The sequence below is a fragment of the Talpa occidentalis genome, unplaced genomic scaffold (assembly GCF_014898055.3).
Source record: "Talpa occidentalis isolate TD23 unplaced genomic scaffold, MPIMG_talOcc4v2.1 talOcc4.9, whole genome shotgun sequence".
NCBI classification, from domain to species: Eukaryota; Metazoa; Chordata; class Mammalia; order Eulipotyphla; family Talpidae; genus Talpa; species Talpa occidentalis.
Window position 1 is genome coordinate 11,343,068 of NW_023605305.1, and position 24,345 is coordinate 11,367,412.

Sequence of the window (24,345 nt, forward strand, 5' to 3'; positions counted from 1 at the left end):
ACTTCTCTTATTTTTGGAACTACCACATCACTGGTTGAATGAAAATTCTTTGGTGGGTAAATGAAACAATGAAGCATCAAACAAATTTTCTCAAGCAAGAAAGTACTCTTGGGGAAGGGGGTTGTTGTTTCACCTGTAGTCACACCAAAGCTAAGATTATTTTTTCCAAAGAGTGACTGACCAAAAAAAAAAGAAAAAAAAAAAAAAAAGCCAAGGTCACTGCCTTACCAAGGAAGATGTTTCCTATAATGGTGAGGGCACTATGAAAATTGAGGCAATGCAGATTGACCAATAGAGACCAGTTTCCTGTTGAGTAAACTGGTGAGTTACAAACATTCATGATAGATATTTGCCTGTCCCAAATGTCTTCTTTCTCTTCTGGTTCACTATGTTAAACTAGATGTTCTACAATTCCAAGGAACCAGACACCTCAAACCTGCCTCAAGAACAGAGTTGGGTGGGAAAGACACATCGTAAAGGTAGGGTTAAGGCTTTTGATTTTTCAAGTTTACCTATCTATTGGACAGGTCAAAATAGATAAAAAGTACTGAGGATGCTGTTAACTATTAATACAAATTTCCTCAGTGCATATCTAGAGCAAAGGCTGGAGGGAACACTCATTTGACAAAGTATAAAACTTAACCTGGCAGGTTTTTAGAGGACAAATTAATTATAAAACACAAGGCAATATTGCAGAAGGACTATGCTGATTTGTTAAAAGTCATAATCTTATGGGTTACTGACTTTAGAATAGTTGATTAGAAACAGATAACTCTTAAATAAAATTTTAAAGCTCAATGGTTAGTTCCTATGATTCTAGGGAATGCAACATTAAAAAGAAATCATTTTGAACTGGGAAAAATATATTGAAATTACGAATAGTAAAATGTTACAGGAAAAATGAATTTTTTTAATGAAAAAGTGGACAGCATTAGAAATATCTGCAAATCAGAGAAGGCACTTTCATTTCTCAAAACTAGTCACAGACCTTTGACATTGTGAGTGCTATTTTTCTAAATCAAGTATTAAAGAGGACTTGCATATGAGTATACTTTAAAATTCTGAGAAAACAGGATTAGGGATTATAAACCATGTTCCTAACCCCAAAGCAACACAATGAACCACTGAGGAACTGATTCATATGAATAAGAGACCCTCCTCCCCGCAAAAAAGAAATTTAAGAAACCATGACATAAGGACATATACATTAGAGGCATTTTGTACATTTGAAAGTTTCATTTTTCCACTTTTAGACAATGGAGTAATACTTTTGCAGGCTGCCCTAAAACATAAACACACCAGTGAGGAAACCAGATTGGTAATTTCAGCATTCATTTGATGTTCCAGAAGCAAGGAAAGTAGCCAATTAAAAAATAACTAAAACACTGATTTTTTTTTTCATGTTCGGCAATATTATTATTAATGGCAGAGCAGCTTACCTGGGAGAGGACTTTTTCTTGAACTCAAGTTCTGAGAATCCACAATCTCTTCTGTTTGCCCATCTGCTTCTACCTCTGTTTTGCTTTGAATCTCTTTTGCATCTTCACTAAGGCAAGTTCTTATGCTCTCTTCCTCTTCTAAGACTCTCTGAACTGTGGTGTGAGCACCAGCAGAACTAACATTAGTGGCGGCAACAGGAACAGTAACTGGCGTGGAAGGAGGAGAAACTGGAGGAGGTGGAGAAGATGGAGAAAAGGAAGAAACTGTAGAAGGGGCTATGGGAGCTGAAATGCACTCCACTTTCATTTCTTCTGGGGGATTTTCTAGAATCTCCAATTCAAGAGTCAAAGGCAACACCTCCTGTTTTACTATTTCCACAATGCTCTCTGTGACAGGTAGCTTTTCACTAACTCCATTCATTTCATTAATTAAGTTAGTACTAGAAATTAATGGAGTATCATTAGGTGCTACACTGCAAGGTGTCTTGCATATATCATCATCATTTTCATCTGTTGGTGAAGGATCCGATGTTTCTGTGCAGGATGTGGAACTGGGTGTAGGAACTGTGTCTTCTTTTGAGGAAGAAAGTTCACATCTGTCATCTAAAGGAGTGGTGAATATCGGATGGCTACTAAGAACAGCAGAGATGGGGGAAGCAATTGTATTTCGAGCAACTGGAGAAACAGTGGCAGGTGATGAAGGCAGAGGAAGCTCTGGTATAGATTCTACTGCAGCAGACTCAGAGGCCTGGCCTGCTTGTTCTTTCTTCTCTCCACTAAGGACTAGCCTAAGGACTGGGGAAGGAGATTTTAACACTGGATCTGGTTTTGGCTTCTCTTCTGTGGACAAAAAAATAAAAAAGAGTTTTAAGGATAATTCTTCCATTAGAGATCATATTGTATTATCCTGGGTGAATTCCTTTAATTTCTTACCCTAAATCATGGGCATCATGGGACCCATAATATTAGACTCTTCTGTCATTCCAAAAACACTGTCCTATTTTATTTTTTAGGTATACCAACTAATTTTGTCTCCAATATATATAAAGTATATTTTGGAGTAACATAAGGAATCAATTCATCAAATGATAACGTCAAAAATAGAACAAATTAGTTCATCAAAACTGAAGCCAAACCATTCTTGGGATAGGAGATGGGTTTTTCTTTGAGAGCCCTTTTTTACCATATCATATTCCCATAAAAAAATTTTCTACCGGGCCGTCCCTGGTGGCGCAGCGGTTGAGCGCTGGGCTGCGAGGCTACCCGCAGCCTCTGCAGCGCCGGTTCGTCCCCCGGCCGCCGGCGAGGATCCCACCAAAAAAAAAAAAAAAAAAAAAAAAATTTCTACCAAGGATACACTACAGTGGTAGGACAGTTCAAGGGAAATAACCAAAAATTATGTTCTTACAGATGGTATTTCTTATTGTTTCTACATTTTGGAGAAGCTTTTTAAATAATAAGTATTATTTGTATGAAAACTGCTTGTTAACAGAAACCATCATGATGTAATTTGGTATCAATGAAATTATCAGTGAAATCATGTTCCTAAACATAAAATCTACTTAGAAATTTAAATAAACTTTCATTTTTTCAAAAGAGGAATACAGCTACAAATAATGTTAAGGTATAAAAATAGAAATTTTTCTTCTACATTTCTAAAAATATTCTTGAAGGCAAAAAACCAAAGTATAATATTTAGATAATAAAATTCAATAAAAAAGAACATTTAATATATATATATGTCCAAAATTTCTATGTAGACAAAGAATGAGACTGAGACTGAAGAATAAATCAATAATCATAATAAAGGTGCCAGAAAAATGCAAGGAATTCTAATTCCTGAAAATTCTAATATCCTAAAAATTCCAGGCAAACGAACATGTATTTCATCCCTGAGATGATAAAATCAAAGGATATTTAGACTGGTATCTAGTCTTGTGCTTCTTTAGCATGGGAGCAATAGATATTTATGATTATGTTCATCAAATGCAAACAAATATTTTTAAAAATACCAAGATAATCTAAATTAAAGGGACCTTACTTTCTCTGCCAGAAATCGTCACGTGTCAGTGAAAAGAACTATTAAAAACAAACTACAGTTAAGTCTGCCAAAGAGACTATGTTCTGCTAACCAGAGAAACAAATGGTAAATGCCACAATTAAAATGTGAGAGGCTATTTCCATTTCATTCAATGTAAACTACTGGTCTTCAAATTCACTTTTATGGGCAACAGAGGTTAGTGCTTCTAAAACTGAACTGCCTACTACTGCAGTGATGAAATAGAAATGTATCAGAATAATACACTTTAGAACCACTGAGTGAAACCTAGATGAAGTTAATTAAACAACAGAAAACAATAATTTTCTAGCAATCTAGTAAGAGTATGTCTATTCAATTATTAATGTGGGAAAATAAATTTGCTGATATTAAGTAAATGCGATATTGAGGGGAAAAAAATGAAAGAAAGGCAGACCCTAAATATCCTAAATATCCTTTAATATCCTTCTATATACTTCTGAGGAAAAAAAAAATCTAACATTGATGAAGAAAATAGAAACCAAAAAATGTTAATTATTTTGAGAAATCCTCTTTCTGAAGTAAATCCTTTAATTCATTCACTAGAGTTGTAATACAAGAACCTGAAATGTGGGCCTCCCTAGTAGCCTAGGGGTTAAGTCTCAGTACTACCACCATGTCCACAGCCCTGGCCTGAGTTAAAGCCCTGCCAGGGAGCTGACCTACATGGTATAGCAGACCTCTCCTGTTTTGCACGCTGCTCTCCTTAGCAGTGTATTTCAGTGGATCCGCCAGTTCTGCTCCCTATTCTGTCTCGGGTGAATCTTTTCACCTCCCACCTCTGGCCTACACCCCAGTTCTTCTATGCAAAAAAATAAATAAAATCTTTGAAAAAAAAAAAAAAAAGAACCTGAAAAGTATAATAGATCTACTAAGGGGTAATAATACTATCTTTAAAAACTTTTACTACTAAGACTATGATTTGTTATGAGTATGATAAACTATACCTTGATAGCTTAATACTAATATACTGCATGTAAAATGTTTATATTTTATTATTTGGCCATCCACAGGAATCTGTGGGAATTCCACCTTTAAGAATTTTTTTCTGAGGTAATAACCATGAGAAAATGCACAAAGATAGAGGACAGAAATATTTAAGGCAACACTATTGACAAAAACAAAACAAAACAAAAAATACTATAATAGCTCCCCCCGCCCCCGCCCAAAAAAAGGAGTGGGGAAGAATAGAGTAAATATCTAACAATGATGGATTTATTAAAGAAACAATGCCCTGGACATAATGACATATTACACAATCATTGAAAACAGGCTTTTAAGAATTGGGGTGCCCAGAGGCTACTGATGAGAGGTGGAGAGTAAAGTGGGGAGAAGAACCAACAGACTGCAGTAGAGGATTATGGGAACTTTGGTGGTGGGGATATAATATACATTTGAAGAGGTATGAACCTACAACCTTAAGTCATATACAGTGTTGTAAACCAATAGTACTTCAATAAAAAAAAAATTCTAAAAGGCTTTCAAGTATTCAATAAGGAAAGTTGTTTATAATAAAAGTTTCTTGAAAAGCAGGGGACAAAACTATGTTAAACATAAATCTAATTTGGTAATAAAAATTGAAAACTAACATATATGCAGATCTGGAATTACATACAGCTTATGAACAATGGTTCTGGTTAATAAATTAAGAGATATGTTTTCATTTTACTTATCTACAATATCTATAATGAATGTCGTATTTTTGAGAAAAATAAACCTGTTCCCTTTTATTCTCTTCTGGCAGTATAACCAACTACTGAGATAGGTGCCCTTTGGTTATCATGATCCTCACATGATTGCGAGGTAGCTAATGTCATATCACTGGCAGAGACGAGAAATGCTATTGCCTTCTGATATCTGGGGGGTCAGTCTCACTTGACACAGAACAGTACGGTCCTAAATCACTGAAGCACCCTAACTGAGCTGCATTGCTGTAACTGGTTGAATTACAACTGAATACCATTCACTGAATACCTAAGTCTATATTAAGTGATTTCAAAAGGCATTGAGACTGAGGCACAAATAACTTATTTTTATATTTAATATCCTAAACTGTATCTCCTCAAAACACTGAACTGAATGACTTTCCCCAACAACATTAATAATCATTCAAGCTGTCTACACAGCTTCAAAATTAACTGAAGATTTTAATGCAGCTAGCAGTTTTTCTCTCTACACACCAACTTGAGGTCTTCCTTTTGTCTTTATAAAATAACAAACAAATGAGAAATGGCATATTTGCCTGGAAATCTGGTCTTCATGTAACCATTTCAGCTAGTCACATCAAAAACTGAGAAAATCAGAAGTTAAGGCAGATAACATTTATAAAGCATTTATTATATACCAGGAATTGTGTCAAATAACATATACATAGTCTCCCCTTTAATTCTTACAACTACCACTGAGGTAGAAACTATTATGTTCCTCTTACATAGATGGGAAATGGAAGATTTCTGAGGTTGAGTCAGAGATCCAAGGTCATATAACTAGGAAGTGCTGGAAATTATTTCACGCCCCACATTCTTCCAATTGAAAGAAAAATAAAAAGTTCATGGAAACAGAAGTATGTAGGCGGCTCAAGCGGGTGGAAATTCTGGGGTTAAACTGAGATTCTGATACCCATGCAAACCCTCAGTAATAACATTCCCATTAAGAGAGAAAAAAACAATCTGAATGTAGAAACCAGTGTTGTTTCTAGGGGTACTATAGAACTTTCTGAAAACAGAGCATTTGCATCCTACTTTAATTTCAAAAGGAATCTATAGTTAAGAAACATTTCAAAATTGTAAACTATAAAAAAATTCTCTAAAAATGGTGAGCCCATACTAATTTGAATTACATACATTTAGTTAAAAAAAAAGACACCTACTTTGAAAAATACTCTATAAATTGGGAAGCTACAGGTAGAATCAGAAAATAGTCACTGGAGAAAAAAAAATGGTACTAAGAGGAAGATAGTATAAAATATACTTAAAATACAAGTTTTTCATCAAGTTAACCTAAAATATTTTCCAATTCATCCATTTATCTTTATCATACATCAATCTGAACTGCTGTGCTCACTATTCAAATTTTCACATCATAAAAAACTTAGAGGGAATCTAGAATTCAGCATTCTCCTTCTGTAAATGAAGACATAAATATGACAAAATGTCTAAAATGTTAATGTCTAAAAATCCTAACAGGTTAGTACTACTATCATCAAAACATTATGCATTCTCTGTATCATGCCTCACTCACACAGAGGATATATTTTAAGGTCTCTTTGCATGGTTAAGTACCCAATATGCTTAGTAGCATTCTAAATAACAAAAGGATTACCCCTGTGCAAAAGTAATTCAAGTTTTGAAAGGAATACCCCCAAAATTATTCTCCCCTCAGATTAAAAACATTCTGAATTTTGACTTAAAACTTCTTTATCACTGAGAGTAGAAATGATCTGCCACATTACCAATGAACTAACTGTACTCTTGCAAGGTGAATGGCGTTAATATTAAAAAATTCAGCATAAGGCATGCATGATTCCACTATCTCTGAACACCGCTGAAAGAAGTATTTGACAGTGCAACTTCTGAAACCTACTTTTTTTGGTTTTAGAAGGTTTGTTACCTACTTTTTTTGTTTTAAAACTATCTTATATAAAACAAATATAGAACTTGTCTCAGGTTCAAGTGTACTAGACACCTCAACACTCAAGAAATAAATTATCCTTGTATGTTGTAAAAACCAGTGAAATCATATATTAAACATTTCTCTGTGTGATGAACTGACAGTTGAGTAGAAACCCGCTGGATTGTGTGCATGTTTCCAAATGCTTCTTAAAGAATAATTTTTAGAAAGTATGTTTCCTAATAGCCAGCTATAGTAAGATTAAGGGGGTTGGAGGAATGAATAATTCAAGAAAATAGGAAACAATATGATTTCCACTCATTCTTAAAGTGAGGTCAGAAAACAAAAGCATGCTCAAAATCACTTGGTTCTCCCTATTATGTAGTGAGAATTATCTCCTAATCTTAGCCAAGCTCTATCTAAATCCAATTAGGCAGTAAAGAGAGACTATGACATTACACTTTCTAGAAGGCGATTCCCCTAAATGTTTTCATATTTATAATCCAAGAGTCAATGTGTATGCTAATTTCAACAAATATTTGGCACTTCCTGTTCAAGGCAAATAGGAGTAGAGACCTCAGTGTGATTCCTTCTTCAATTTACCAAGCACTGTTTATATACCAGACACATCCCACAACAACCTTGTGAGGTAGATCTTCTTTATCCCAGTCTGTAAATGAAGAAAATGAGATACACAACGTATGACTCACTCAAGCTGGTGCATGATGGAGCCAGGATTTAAACTCTATACTATCTCCATCTGAGGCTACAAAACACAAACTTATAAGAAGAAATGTTATGTTTTTAAAAATAGCACGATACATAGGGACATGTTGAAAATATAAATAAAACTGCATTGCTCTTGTAAAGCAATATATATTCCAATTTATTCGCTCCCAAAAAATAGTTTAAGACAGCTAAGCTTTTATCTATAAATATATAGACTGTGAGACATTAATAAGATATAGAAACATGATTTTTCCATCTCAAAGCTTTGTTTTAAAGAATATCTAAATAATCCTCAAATGTTTTACTCTCACTCTTAAATACTGAGGGTGATGTAATTAATACAAAGACTAAAGATAAGAGGGAGGAAAACAGTCATACACAAACCTTGCTTCTGGTCGCTAGCTGCAGTGACAGGGGTGCTGGCAGCAAGATGAGCGCTCTCCACAGTCCCATAAACCACAGGGCTGTGCTCGGGGACCTGGCTGGGCAGCTGCTGGGATTTGAAGTACAAAAAAGGGTGATAATGAGCGTGCGAACATAAAAACTAGCAACATGGAACCCAAGCAGTGGGGAAGACAGAGTGGGGCAAGAGATTACAAAATTAAAAAAAGGAAACCAAGGAAAAAATAGATAGGCCAATTTAATAAATTGAAAAGTACATGGGAAAACAGAGAAGAAAAGGAAAGAGGCAGCAGGAAAGAGGAAGGAAAACAGATGATTACTATTAACCACAGCAAGAGAAGATAGCACAACAATCATTAATACAATGCATCTCTAGTGTTCCTTCTAAGGACAAATAGACTTGCATTTTAAAGTAAATATAACATCTGAGAGGAAATTTAATATCCTTCGAAAGGGATTGATCAACTTCACTTATAAACTACCCAGCGAAGTAGATTATCTGCCCAAAGCAGGACAAACAAAATGTAGGGTTTGAAAACCAGTTACTGATTCAAGAAAACAATACTGAAGGGTGACTGCTGTCATTTGTTCATATAATACATGGAAAATATCTGAAGGTACTTTCATCTTAAAACATCTTTAGATTGTGGGTCAAGCATATAGTATCTTTCCAGAGTCAGAAAACTGAGTAGAATGTCTGACTTTTCAGAGCTAAGAAGAAACAACTGTCTTTCCTCAGCCAATAATCAGAAATGCCCATCAAAATCCTAGCAGAGTAGGCTGAAAAACTACGGCTATTGTTCAACTTAGAGGGAACAAGAATTACACAAGAAAGGACAAGAACAAGCACTCTATATCACAGTTCAGGTAGATGTTTGCTTTGGATCTGAGGGTTACAAAAAAGCCACAAAGCAAAGCAGTGTCTCTCCTCGGAAATCTAAATAAATTTTTGGATAGCAACAATCTCCTATATTGAGTTCTATCAGTGCTCTAAGAGCAGAACTCTGCACAATTGTGATATTTTGGTTGTTTTTGTTTTGTTTTGTTTTGTTTTGTTTTTAAGAGGAATTGGGAATTAAGGTAGGTGATTTGAAGTGGATAGGACAATTTAAAATTCAGGAGTTACTAAATATTCTGAAGTTAGCAGGTCTCACAAAGAGTGAAAACATAAAATGAAATTTATCAGTCTAGACATATATCATTTATTTTAAGTCACTGAAGTAACAATACTTTTCAGAATATACATGTAATTTACACTTTACTATATATACAGTATACAATAAATGGCGGGAGTGGGAAAAATGCTATTTCACCTATTCATTAGATGAAGAAAATGCTCATAGTCCACAACTAATTCTAAATAAAGACTACTAAACTTTTGCTCCATGTGTGAAAACTGAAGAGTGACTGCTTTCATTTTGAATCACAGCCAATTAAATTAACAGGACTGGCATAACTCTACTCTGAATCCTTAGTTTCAGTGGGAAAAAATGTAGTTAAAATAAAAAAATCATAACTCTAAATAAAAATGCCAGTTTTAATTAAATGCCTGAAAAATTCTAGAAAAAAGGAACTATTTTCTGTTGCTTAGGATAATTAAACACTTATCAATACACCCCACTAAACAAAGATCTGTAAATTATGTCATCTAACCTGAAAAGAAAATATTAACAATTCCTAATACCTGGAGAATTAATAACAAAAAAAAAAAAGGGTACTGGGGCCTCCCCTGGTGGCGCAAGCAGTTGACCGCAGTGCTGTGAGGCTGTCCACAGCCTCTGCAGCGTGGATTCGAGCCTAGCCGGCAGTGGAGATACCCACATGGCGCAGCAGATCTCTCCTGTCATGCCCGCTGCTCCCCTCAGCAGTGTATTTCGTCACTCTGCCTGTTTTTTTTTTTTTTTTTTTTAATAGAGGCATGTTTTATTTATTTATGTTTGTTTGTTTTGTTTATGCATGCACTGGGTACAGTCAGAAGCGCAGGAGGGTAAGAGAATTCACCAGAGCCAGAGCGGGGGGCAGAGCAGGCAGAAGGACTGAAGTACACTGCAGAGGGGAGCAGCGGGCGGCAGGAGAGGTCTGCGTGCCTTGTGGGACCCTCCTCCGGTGGCCGGGGAGCAGCCGGGGAGCGAACCGGCGCCGCAAAGGCCGCGGGCAGCTTCGCAACCCAGCACTCAACCACTGCGCCACCGGGGAGGCCCCACTCTGCCTGTTTTGTTCCCCACTCTGTACTCTGGTGAATCCTCTCACCCACGCCCCTCCGCCCCGTGCACCTCTGGCCTGTACCCTGGTTCTTGTATGCAGGGATAAATAAATCTTTTAAAAAAAAAAATGGGGGGGGCGGTAAATGGCTAAAAGTAGATCACCAAAATAATACTCCAGAAAAGTGAGGTGTTTAAGACCACAAAGGGCTACTACTAATCTGTGTATAGATGCAAGAATTTTTCAAACTAAGGTTAAAATACCTTCCAATCATATGAAAGAGATAATTACACAGCCATTTTTAAATTAACAAAGCCCTACAAAGATCTTATGTATAAAGATTCATAAAAAAAGGAATAAGACAATATGGATAAATCATAGTTCCAAATCCAAATATCCAGTACATAGCTATATAGCCTCAAAATGCTGGGAATGTACTACTTCTCAAATTCCTTAGCTACAAAATGAAAAGGAACTATAGTCCCTTTCAGCTCCTTAATATCATGAAGATCTCTGTACTAAGATAACAACATACTAACATAAATTATAATTCAATACTTTACTCTTGCTTTAGATTAATTTGGGACAATCATCTCAAATTTTAGCTTAGCCTCTAATTTCATCTCTTCTAATGAAATAGCTCAGCCATGAACAGTCTACTGTAAGAGTTCCTCATCCTTCCAAAGCATAATCATGATTTATTTTTTAGGTCAGAAAAATCAGGAAACACACTGACCATTGTAATTAAAAGTATCACATGCAATGATATATGCATTTTGTACATTAGAACGAAAATTTTGATTAGCAAGAGAACTTAGGGACATGATCTACTCTGCTAAAACTACAGAATTTCAAAGTCAATGCAGTTCAGTTACTTTCATTATTAACAAGAATGAAAATTCATTAAAACCATTCTGAGGGGCCTCCCCGGTGGCGCAGCGGTTGAGCGCTGGGTTGCGAAGCTGCCCGCAGCCTCTGCAGCGCCGGTTCGATCCCCGGCTACTCCCCGGCCACCGGAGGAGGGTCCCACATGGTGCGCAGACCTCTCCTGCAGCCCGCTGCTCCCCTCAGCAGTGTACTTCGGTCCTCCTGCCTGCTCTGCTCCCCGCTCTGGCTCTGGTGAATTCTCTCACCCTCCCGCGCTTCTGACTGTACCCAGTGCTTGTATAAACAAACAAATAAATAAATAAATGAAAATAAATCTTTAAAAAAAAAAAAACATTCTGAGGGTCTTCCTGGTGGCTCAAGGGTTAAAGACAGCGCTACCAAGCTATCACCAGCCACTGCAGCATGAGTTCTATCTCAGGCCTGCCAGGAGGAACCCACATGGCGCAGCAGATTTCTCATGACTCGCCCGCTGCTCCCCTCAGCAGTATATTTCAGTAGATCTGCCTGTTCTGTTCCCCACTGTCTCTGGTGAATCCTCTCAAGCCCCCACCCCTGCCCCCGCACACTCTGCTTTACACCCCAATTCTTGTATGCATAATTAAATAAATCTTTAAAAAAAAATTCTGAAAGGGCAATTAGTATCAAAACATAAACTATTCAAACAAAGATGGTCAGTAAGTCAAAGTTTCAAGGTTAGGTCAACTCACATTGCTGGAATAGTTCATATTTTAAGTCAATGCTAAATTCTCTCGCCCCAAATTTTGCAAACTGAATGTTCTGACTGGCAGAAGGAAAAAAATTACATTTCTCACCTTATAAAAAAGGGAACTTAAAGTATTACAAGATATTAGAAACCTGATTGAATGCAAGAAATTAAATGTCCTTTAAGCAGTTAAAGGAAATTAACTCTATTGAAGATTTGTGTTAAATTTGAAGTCCTAGCCTCAAAAGGTAAATTTAGGATCAAGAATTGAAGGAAGGGCCTCCTGATGGCGCAAGGGGTTAAGCACCACACTATGAAGCAATCCGCAGCCTCTGCAGCACGAGTTCGATCCCCGGCCAGCCAGGGAGAAACCCACATGGTGCAGCAGACCTCTCCTGACTCGCCCGCTGCTCCCCTCAGCAGTGTACTTCGGTTAATCTGCCTGTTCTGTTCCCCACTGTCTCTGGTGAATCCTCTCATCCCCCACATCTCTGGCCTGTACGCCAGCTCTTGTATGCATAAGTAAATAAATCTTAAAAAAAAAAAAAAAAAAGAACTGAAGGAATAGATTTTTTTAAATTAAAATGTTTGGGCCTCCCCAGTGGCGCAGTGGGTTGAGCACAGTGCTGTGAAGCTGTCCGTTTAAACAAAGCCTCTGCAGTGCGGGTTCGATTCCCGGCCGGCCAGGGAGATTCCCACATGGCACAGCAGACCTCTCCTTTCGTGACCGCTGCTTCCCTCAGCAGTGTTTCCAGTCCGTCTGCCTGTGCTGCTCCCTGCTCTGTCTCTGGTGAATCCTTTCACCCTCCCCCATGCCTCTGGCCTGTACTCCAGCTCTTGTATAAAAGAAAAATAAATCTGAAAAAATAAATTTAGAATGTTTACCAATATGTAAAAAGGATAAATTAATGGCATACAAACTGTCCCTAAGTACTTCTTTGTTCTATTTAGAATTCATTTCTTCACCAGCCCACCAATTTCAGTCCAGAAAGGGGGCGACTTCCTTTACTTATTAATCTTATATATTACAAGATGCTTAAAGAGGTGGTTATAGACAGGGGCAGCAAATTATGATAAAGAGGCCACATACTGGCTTTGCACTGTCTGTGTTGTAAGAACTTCTTATTTATGTTTTTAAATATTTAGAGGGAAAAAGTCAAAATGTTTGTATTTCTTGACACATGAAAATTATATAAAACACAAATTTTAGTATCCTGAAATTGTTTTATTGGAGGAGCCAGGTCTATTCATTTACATATCATCTTTGGCTACCACTATGGGGAGGGAGACTATGGGACAAACACAAAAAATATTTATTATTTGGCCATATGAGGAGGTGTTTCCTGACCCCTACACACTGTAATTCATTGAGAGAAAGCCAGAGACTCCAAATAGTTATACCAATATTTGTAAGCAGAAAGTATCTTCAATATATCCAGATAAGAAAACTGGATACCACAGGCAAAAAAAAAAAAAAAAAAAAAGAAAAAGAAACTATACCACTCTTTCACACCACACTTGAAAATGGTTTAGAAACTTAAATATAAGACCTGAAACCATAAAATACATTTAAAAAACCCATGGGGCAATCACTCTATGACACTGGTTTAAGGGATGTCTTTGGGGACTAGACTCCAACACAGCAAGGAAAACAAAAGCAGGAGGAAACAAATGACTCTTTATCAAACTAACAAGCCTATGCATACTGAAAGAAAGCATCATTAAAATGAAAAGACAGCCTACCAAATGCAGAAATCATTTTTATACCACACAACTAACAAGTTGCTAATAGCAAAGATCTACAAAGAAGAAAACATCCCAATTTTAAAAATGGGCAGAAGAGCTAAATTGTCACTTCTTCAAAGAAAAGAAACAGTCAACAGACACATGAAAAATGTTCAACATCGCTTATTATCAGGGAAATGCAAATCAAAACCACAATGAGATACCCCTCACACCTGTGAGAATGGTGTGTGTGCGTCTATGTATCTTTATATATAAAAAACAGAAGTAATGTTTGTTGGCAAGGGTGTGGAAAAAAAGGAATCCTTCCACACTGTTGGCGGGAATGGAGACTGGGACAGCACATATGGAAAACAAAATAAAGGTTCCTCAAAATACTAAAAATAAATATACTATATAATCTAGCAATTCTACTCCTCCATATTTATTCAGAAAATGCAAACACACTAATTTGAAGGTATATATATGCACTCCTATGTTCATTGAAGCACTATTTATAACAGTCAAATTATGGAAACAACCAAAGTGCCTAATGACAGGTGAGTGGATTAAAGAACATGTGATTACACATACATACAGAATGAAATGCTACTCAGCTATAAAAAGATGAAATCTTGCCATGTGCAACAACATGGATGAACTGGAGGTTAATTATGCTAAGTGAAATAAGCCAGAAGCTGAAAGACAAACATCAGATGATTTCATTCATATGCAGAATATAAAAAGACAAAATGAAAAAACAGCCAAAACTAAGAAAAAACAAACCCTAGAAATGTGACTGTTGAACTGAGGCTACTAGAGGGGACATAAAGGGAGTGGGATACAAATGGGATAAGAACTCAGTGGTCTATTGTGGATGATTATGGGTGCTTTGGTGGTAGGTATAGTGTGGTAATACATGTCTCAAGAGGTATGCACCTGTTCTCCTAAACATTGACTTAATTCAATGTTACCTCCAAAAAAAAGTTAGAGAAAAAAATAAATAAATGAAAACATGTATGTGCAACAGAGAACCTCTTTATTAAAGGCAAAGGTTGCCATGGAGTCAAGAATGGTATGGGAACCCTATATACTCAAGATAAAAGCTGTCACACTAAACTAGCAAACGCAAAATGATTTTTATGTTCCAATGGTGGGGCAGAAGGATGAAGAAAACTAAGTAAGAAAAACGTGGTTGAAATTCTCTCAAAAACATTCATGTATTATATAAGGTTATAGTAGTTAAAACAGTATAGTCATGATATAAAAACAGAAAAATAGAATATAAAAATCCAGGAACAGATACAGGTATATTTGGTAATTCAATAAATAATTAAAATATCCCAAAATAAAGAGGCGATGAACTTTAAAAAAAAATAGTACTGAAATGAGACCATTAGGTGTTAAAAAAAAAAATGGATCCAAACCTCATAGTATATATCAAAATTAACTCTATATCAAAGATAAAAAGTAAAATAACCATGAAGAAAATATATATGAAGAATACATTAGAGGAACACACACACACACACACACAGCTTTATTATCTTGGTAAAAGCTTTATTATACTTTGAAAATACTTCAAAGTATAAGTCCCAAATAATAAACTGTTTAGAAAGACAGAAATTTGTGAATTCAAGTATTTGAACTTTTAAATGACAGAAGTTAAAACACAATTATCAAACTACAAAAAGGTATTACTTATATTTCTTTACATCACCCTGACAAATGTACAAAAAACATGATATACATGCATACACAAATAACCAGTGAAAATCAGCATTCTTAATTCTACAAATCAAAATAAAAATTGTGACTTTTTTAACCTATCAAATAAGCAATAATGTAAGAAAAGAGACATTTTCTTATATTACTGGTAGAAGATAAATTGGTACATTTCCGGAGGGTAGATAAAAAGAAAACCATAAGTGAAAAATACATAAAGGCTGTGCACCACAGAATAACAAAAACCAGAAATATCCATCAATGAAATTAGTGAAGGAACAGCATGTAACTATTAAAAATTAAAATATAGCTATACTCAAACATGAACATTTTTGGATGTTTGCTGAACAAAATAACAGTTTACAAATGGCATTAGAAAATAAATATGTTAAATTAAAAGTATGGATATATCTACATATTTAAATTAAGAAATGTCTCAAAGTAAATACACCAAAAGTTAATGATGTTGGTAACTTTCAGTAAGAAAAGGGGTTACAATTTCTTTCTTTACTACTCTTTTCCAACAAATAATTTTTCTCATAAAAAACTAAAGTCATTTAAATTTTTAAAAAATATGTAACAGAAGACAGAACCTGAGAGTTTCTTGTTATCCCTGACAACCCTTCTTGTGAGTCCATAAAACTATAAATATTGTAGTACTAGGTGATTACAGGTTACAATACCATAGATCAATGTTTGACTAGTAGTACAGAGTAAGGTGTAGGAATTTTGCTACACAAGGAAAAATTAAAGCCACATTTTCTCCTTTATAATTAGGATTTACACTTAAAGTATCCAAGGTAACATACCTCTGTAAACAGCAAAGAATTCCACAAAATTTGGTAGAGGTTTATAGAAACACAGTTCAAGTCAAAAGAAGAACTATTTAAAATAAAACAAAACATCATGTTATGTCTTTCCTAAGTGGATCTTTATTAGGATGCCAAAACAACCTAAAACATACCTGATTTACTGGCTTCCAAATGAAGTTATCTCAAAAGTGGTTAAGAAAAAAATTTTTCTTGTTTTGGGAAATTCCCAGACACTGCAAACTGGAGAATCCTGGTTTTATTTTAAAAATCAAGATTTTTACATAAGCCTATTGTAGACAGACTTGAAATCAACAACCCTGCTCTCTATAGCTCTAAAACAAGACCCTGACTGTACACAAATTCATTTCCAACAGTGGAACAGCTTAACCCTTGCCAGCAAAGGTCTCCATTCATCATGGCATCTCATTTCAAAGCTTCAGACAATGCGTCCCACCATAGGGATCCTGTTAACAGTCTACAAGGTTTTCCCTATTGAAAAGCACCATTTTTAAGATAAAGGAGGACACTAACAAAAAAGTTATTTTATTATGGATGACAAATGTGATTTAATTCAACAACCACATATCCTTTTGCAGGTGTCACTAAAATGAAACAATACCTGTATGCTTCAAGGTAGAGAATAACACTAATTCATCCCTGACTATGATGACAAAACAACACCGTAAAAGTTAAGACTGGGGCCTCCCTGTAAGCACAGCACTGTGAAGCTATCCGCAGCCTCTGTAGCACAAGTTTGATCCCAGGCCAGGCAGGGAGCTATCCACATGGCGCAGCAGACCGCTCCTATTTCTCCCGCTGCTCCCCTCAGCAGTGTTTTTCAGTAGATCTGCTTGTTCTGCTCCCCACTCTGTCTCTGGTGAATCCTCTCACCACCCCACATCTCTGGCCTATATCCAGTTATTGTATGCATAAATAAATCTTTAAAAAAAAAGTTAAGACTGGATTGTTTTACATGATACAGGTATTGCTTTTGAATTATTTCTGCAGGAACTACTTACTGAACATATTACTTAACATGAATATTATTATACAAGCTTTAGACCCTAGTTTTAGTTAAATAATATTGCTAAAGCTACAAGATAAACTTACTCACAATGATAAAAATTTAAGGTTTCAAGTATCAAATAAGTTCTTCAAAAGTCTAAATAACCTGCTGACTCGGTAATTTTCCTAAGTGACAGGAGAGGCCCCCATCTTTGCTAAGACATGTCAGCAATCAATTGTTTAGTACCTTTTCTCTACCCCTACACTATGTGGGTTGAGAGCTTCTCCAAGTTGTAATAGTGTTTCACTATAAGATTAATTCTTTTTTTTTTTTAAATTCTTTTTTTTTTTAATAGAGGCATGTTTTATTTATTTGTTCGTTTGTTTGTTTGTTTGTTTATACATGCACTGGGTACAGTCAGAAGCACGGGAGGGTGAGAGAATTCACCAGAGCCAGAGCAGGGAGCAGAGCAGGCAGAAGGACCAAAGTACACTGCTGAGGGGAGCAGCGGGCGGCAGGAGAGGTCTGCGCGCCATGTGGGACCCTCCTCTGGTGGCCGGGGAGCAGCCGGGGATTGAACCGGCGCGGCAGAGGTCGTGGGCAGCTTCGCAACCCAGCGCTCAACCGCTGCGCCACCGGGGAAGCCCTATAAGATTAATTCTTAATACAGAAGGTAAAAAGGGCTAGCAGGGAGAGGAAAACAGGTTCATAAGTTCTATAAAGTTTTAAAGAACTTTAAAGAGCACTCGTTACAACTAGTGATTCTGATACACCACCCCATCTCTTTGGAAACAGAAAATTCTGGAAGTCTTGCCTACACAGCATGCATCACATACTTATTTTTACCCTACTGGGTACAATAACTTTCAGGCAATTTCTTCATACAGACATACTTCTTGTGTCTTACTGCTATCAACAACAGACATGTAATTGAGAGATTTGACGCTGAGGGAAAGTAACAGCAATTTTACCTTCCTTCTTGCTTCAATATTTAAGAACTAAAATAGAATCCCAGATTATTTAATATAATTCCTTATTTTACAGATGAAAAATATAGGGGGCTTAAAGGTCTTAATATTCTGACCCAAGGTGATAAATCTAAATATTCCAGTACTCTATGATGCCCATCCATGCACCTCTGCTTCCATACTATGATTATGTATATACATATACCTATGTGTATTTATATAAAATCTCCAGGAATTATTCCATAGATCATCTTAAAACTTAGGATCTAAGATGGTTTCAAATTTTATTTACCCTTCAAGACAAAAACAGCAGTAGTAGTAATATTTCTCCTCTACATTCTCCCTCCATAAACTTTTCAGCTTGATTGCCTGACAAAAATCAAACTCATTATATATCCTTCTTCAAATGTCTCCATGTACACTCAATGTTATGTTTTACTATAGTCCAGGTATCTAAGCTTGAATAGTCACCTCTGACTCCTCCCTATTCCTAGGGGAATAGCATGCATATCCATTTATGTGAACAGGACTGGTTTATCTCCATTTCAGAATAAAGAGTAATAATATCTCCAATTATTTCTGAAACCACCTCCATTAAGATGAAAAATTATATGGTCATACTTATTATAATCTGTACTTATAATGTATTTATAATCAGCTACAGATAATTTCTCCAACTGAACTCCTTTCCTTCAACTGTCTAAGTTCTCACCTGAAACAACAACAGCCTCCCTTCACCCAATTCCCATCTCCACGTGCCCTTTTGCACATGCTGCCCTTCTGCCTTGGAATACCCTTCTTTCTCTTTCCATTTTTTGACTACCAATCTGGGAACTCAGACCAAATCACTTCTCTGCTGGGAAGTCTTCCAGTCATTTTCTGTGCCTCCTGAAATAATAATTTTAATACTAATAAACATTTATTGAATGCTCATAATGCTGAGTAAAATTTTAAGTGTTTTTATCTCGTTAGGCCTTATAATAACTCTATACGATAGGTTTTTTTTCCATGTTAAAGCTAAGGACTGAGAGATTAAGTAATTCAACTGAAGTTACAAAATTAAGTGGTGGAACCGGGACTTGAAACCAAGTATGTCTGATTCTACACCTAAGCTTTAAACCTCTCCCCTGTACTGTCTCACCTGTGCCTCCATTAGTAGGTTTCAGGGATCCAAGACATTTGACTTTGTGCTACAACTCTGTCCCACTTGGTATCTCTCTCTGTACTTTCATAACTCTTTCTATATATTTCACAGGTGGACCAGTATATATTAACCCTTTGCACTCCGCTGTCCCCTCTCAGGGGACATTGGTAGCCAATGTCCAGAATGGTTCGGAGTGCAAAGGGTTAGTAAGTGTTCTCTGGCTCCTTAAGGAGACTGGGATGACTTCAATCATAGGGAAAGGCTATGCTATTTGCAGCACATGCAATTATGGCTAGCTCAAAGCAGGTATTCCATGTTCCAGATATAGCTCATGTTCCAGATCTAGCTCACATTCCAGATCTAGCTAGAATTAGGCCAAAGTTGCAAACTAGCGGCCTTTAAGCTAAACCTAATAGGTTATCTTTGACTGGCATAGGGCTAACAGAATTAGTTGCCAACATTTAAAACTTGCATATTATTTACCTAAGTAGAGAATTTTATTATAGCTTCCTTTGAAACACAGGGTCAACATCTTTATGTAATAGGACAATCGGGTAGTAAAGACGGTTTTCCCTTAACCAGGGACTGTTAACCTACTCAATGTGCACCACTCTATAAATTTCTAGAAAATGAAACCAAAGGCCAATAGTCATCATCATACTTGTGATGTTCTTTCCTTAAGAGAAAAATATTTCTAGTGCCTATATATATGTTAAAAAGCTATTTATTCTATGAATGTCGGGCATTTGGAAAGATAACAGATTGATAAGTGTCAATTAAAGGCAGATTACATAATTTAAAAAACTGCTTCATGACAATATTACACCTCAAAAAGAATTACCAACATTATAACTTTTGACTGATGGCCTTATCAGTTAAAAGAGTCACATTTAATGTGTTTTATGATTATGCAGATGCATATACTTGTAGTAGGTCCCTGATCTTTGGGGAAAAACAAAGAGCAAAAGGATTTCTGTGGCTAAGGATAGGGAGATAAGCAGAAGAGGGTGGAACTAAACTTGTTAAGATTAATGAAGAACAAACCATCCATTTAGGGAATTTAAATGCAAAAGATACATTGATACATGTTCAAGTTGAAAATTTAAACACAAATCAACAAAAGGTTGCCAACTATCTGACTTAGTAATAATAATGTGTCACTAACGTGGGAAAATACAGACCAAAAGTGAATTGCTAATCAACCAATTCCAAATTTTTGCTATAGCTTACCCCTACCTAAAGCATGTAAGTAGGTAATTTAAATGTGTAAATGTCCACTTCTAGAGAAGAGATTGAACACAGGAGCCCTTAATTAATCCAGACTTGGAACAACCCTGAGAAAATGAGAATGGTGTAAAGTTCAATAAAATCATTACTATCACCTTACAATTCACCTATCTAGATGGTCACATATTATACTTATCTAGATGATGGAAGATGAGATGAAATGTCAGTCAGAGACTATTAGCATTTTCAAATGTCAAACACATCATTAGAACAAAGGCCCAAATTTTACTCAAAATTCTCAGATTTTTAAGGTCTCTAAATACAGCCATCTATTTGTGTTCTCAATTTTTAAGAAGCTTTTAAAACCTATTCTAAAATCAAATCAGTATTACTTGTTTAGTAATACTGGGCTGTGAGGGATCCCTCACCATTCAACCACGAGAGTTCAAGAAGCAAGCAGTCCCCTACCCCTTAAAACTTTGGTTTTTATCAATTTTATATGCTGGGTCCTCTTGTTAAATATTTTGAATATTTGAAAATCACTCATTTCCTCTGTATCAAAATTTAAAGTGACTCGGGAATGAAATAAAAATGCTGTCAAATTTGGGGGAAACTACCCTCTATTCTAGTTTAACAAAATTCTAGCACCTCCCGAAATGTCTTGATCTCTAAAAACAAGAAAGTGAACTCTTAGGAAACCATGATAAACATAGTCTGTGCCAGGAATAAGAAGATACTTAACTGACAAAAATTACAAATAATTCTTTAAAAACAATACCCACCACGAAAGAAGATCATTTATGTAGTTCTAAAATGTAACAGATATACCAATAACACATCTAAATATGACCTTAATAAGACAGGCAATTGCATCAAGCAACACTGTTCAGTAAAAATGTTTAAATTCTCAACGTTAAATGTTTGCATTAACACAGTATGTAGCATTTAATTCCAACCATTCTCTATTGAAAATATGAAATACTCATTTAATGAGTAAGAACGCAGCTTGTTTTAGTATTATGAAATACAGTTTATTAGGAAAAATCTAGAAGTTATAACAATTAGTAAAGTGAAATAACATGTCTGTTTAAATATCCTTTAGATATTCGAGGCTATGAGACAACTGATGGAAATGGAAAGAACAGAAAGTGGCTACAGAAAAAAGAAGAGCTGAGTAATAATTAGTGAACAAATACACACCATCATCCATCATGGCTCACTCTATCTTACCTGAGGAGGAGTAGGTGTGGATGTGGGCCTCCCTATGGGTGGAGTAGGATTTCTGCTGCCACCTCCAGACATAATCTCCTCTGTTATATCTTTACCTCCCTGGTTTGGATCTCGAATTCTTATCTGTAAGATTAAATAAAACAAAACATTTACAGATGGGTGTCCATGCTCTAGATTTATAGGTATGTGAAGTATCAAAGGCGCAAACATGGGAAACCTGTCAAATATCAAAGGTGATAAGTTACATATCTGACCTTAATTCAATTACAGAATCATGGTGTAATTCAAAGAAATTTAGGCCATTAGCTCTGACCTGAACTAATTAGAGTAAGAAGCTAAAATGAGAACCAGCTGACTGAATTTCTAGGTCAAAAATGCAAAGTATTACTGATTTCTCTTGTAAACACTATCATATGCATGTTTTCATTTATAATGCTTAAGATAAGACTCAAAATAATTTTACATGGAAGTCACTCTGCAGAATAGTTTTAAAGGCCATAAAGTTTCTCCAATAAAATCTGTATGTCTATGACTCAAGAACAGGGATTTATGCTGCAGGTATCACCATCTCTGCATGTAGGGATGCTCAGTGTAGGAGTGGTTTTTTCCTAGCAGACACAGAAATATCCTTAAGGATGATCAAAAATATTGAACTGACTAAACTGTCAAACCACTAACAAGAGTGTAAAATAATGGTACTTCATAAGACTTTTAATGCCATTTGTTTTTACTGCTATGGAAACGTGTTTCCACTGCGCTGTTAAATAGTGCTTCTAATTAATTTGTTCTATTGATACTTCTGTCTTCAGATCTTTTATTACTATTTCCCACATTCATTATCTTCACGTTCTTGCATTCTTAGTGTTCTTCCAGTCCAGCTTCTACCATGTTTCAACATTTCTAAAGCATTGTTTCTCAACTGTGGTGTCATGACATACTGGCACATGCTGTTTATTATGATGTGTACACAAGTAATTTGCTTCTAATAATAAAGACCAAAGTTTGGAACTTCATTAATTTTTTATTAGAGTATTTCAGGAATATGGCTATAATGTCACCCCCACCTATCTCATCTGTGTGAATGATGCAGTCCTTTATAAACATATATTTAGTGTTTTCTGATGGATAAAAGATTGCAAGCCACTCTTCCATAAAATGTTCTGCAAGTGAATTTTATATTGCCACAATCTAATTCTCTTGGGGCTGGCTTGTTAAACAGAGCCAAAGTCCTTGTAAGTTACTGAAAACCATAAGAATAAATTCCAAAATTCTGATTTATATTTCTTAAATCTATCCCATAAGAATAAGTTTTCTTGTCCTTAAACTGTGTTCCTTTTCTTCTGTGCTAATTCTACCCCCACTCCCCCCCACCACCATTTCGTATCTGGATGTAGAGCTTACTAGCACTAAAGTTAAAAGACAGTTTGGATGTGAGAACTGAGTTCAATTTCTCCCACTGAATAAGTCCTTAGAAAAGCAAACCCTCCCAGTTCTCAAGGTGGAGGGCACATGTCATTTAGCATACCAATCTCAGTGCATGTTGAAAACTGGTATTAAGCAAATGATAATTCCAACTTCTAGCTATATGCCCACACCAATCATCCAGGTCCAGCGGTAAGGATATAAGGGACAAAAAAAAAAAAAATGGCAGTCATTTGTAAACTGAGATGAATAATTGTTACAGGTGTGGGCAAAATTATTTCACAAGTGAATGGACATTCAATTTTAAGTCAGAAATATTAAAGATCTCTTACTGTTTTTTTCTCTCTCTTGGCTGGAGGGGGCTGCTGCTGCGTAGGCACTATGATAGGTGCTGACTGATACACTGGCTGACTTGGGTAAAAAGGTGTTCCTAAAGAATAAGAATAAAAAGAAGCATTCAGTTATTTTGTCAATCACTCTAAGACTACTAATGTCAATGGGTATCTGGATAATTACTTGTCAAAAGCAAAAACCAAACAAAGCAAGCATTCTTCTTATTTGTTTTTTCTACTAGCTCCCCTCCAGCCACTCAAGTGGCCAAACACTTAAAAAATACCTCTTTATCATCTAATATAAGAACAACTACATAATCAACTCCTATGGAGTGCTACCAGAATTACCTTGCCCAAACTCTAATCATGCTAAAGCCCTGACTTTAAAAAAAACCTATTCTAGAGGGCCATTACTTGTAACAGCAATTCAAACCAGGGTTTATATGAGTATGCTTTGTGTGTGGCTTTGGTGAACAGCAGGGGCAAATATCTGATTATACCGGGGGCTAGGGATTGGCCTAATTCTCTTTATAACTGCCATAGAGAATGCCACCATCAAGGTTTGGCAGATATCCTACTGTTAGGACAGAAAAAAGACTGAGAACAAGCAGCCTAATTAAAAAGTTCAGATACTAACAATCGGGTTCCAGGTTCCAGTTACATTTTCTAGATTTCCAAATTCCCTATTTTTGCTCTTGCTACGACCTA

General features: G+C 36.0%; 1 protein-coding gene and 1 long non-coding RNA gene across 14 annotated transcripts in view; one reads left to right on the forward strand and one right to left on the reverse strand.

Annotated features, from left to right (window-relative positions):
* LOC119237138 (uncharacterized) overlaps positions 1 to 22,029 on the forward strand; it is a 30,840-nt gene extending 8,811 nt beyond the window's left edge. For all 4 annotated transcript variants that reach the window (XR_005123198.2, XR_005123201.2, XR_005123200.2 and 1 more), the window contains one exon: positions 21,756 to 22,029. This is a non-coding gene — a long non-coding RNA (uncharacterized LOC119237138). The remainder of the gene's footprint in view (positions 1 to 21,755) is intronic.
* EIF4G3 (eukaryotic translation initiation factor 4 gamma 3) overlaps positions 1 to 24,345 on the reverse strand; it is a 233,278-nt gene that overhangs the window by 91,092 nt on the left and 117,841 nt on the right. For 7 of the 10 annotated variants that reach the window (XM_037501173.2, XM_054690849.1, XM_037501168.2 and 4 more), the window contains 4 exons: positions 23,638 to 23,735; positions 21,884 to 22,006; positions 8,239 to 8,347; positions 1,440 to 2,279 (listed from right to left, as the gene is read on the reverse strand). In XM_037501173.2, the coding sequence (XP_037357070.2) occupies positions 1,440 to 2,279; positions 8,239 to 8,347; positions 21,884 to 22,006; positions 23,638 to 23,735 (1,170 nt within the window). The remainder of the gene's footprint in view (positions 1 to 1,439; positions 2,280 to 8,238; positions 8,348 to 21,883; positions 22,007 to 23,637; positions 23,736 to 24,345) is intronic. The other 3 variants (XM_054690847.1, XM_037501167.2, XM_054690848.1) reach the window with 1 other exon arrangement.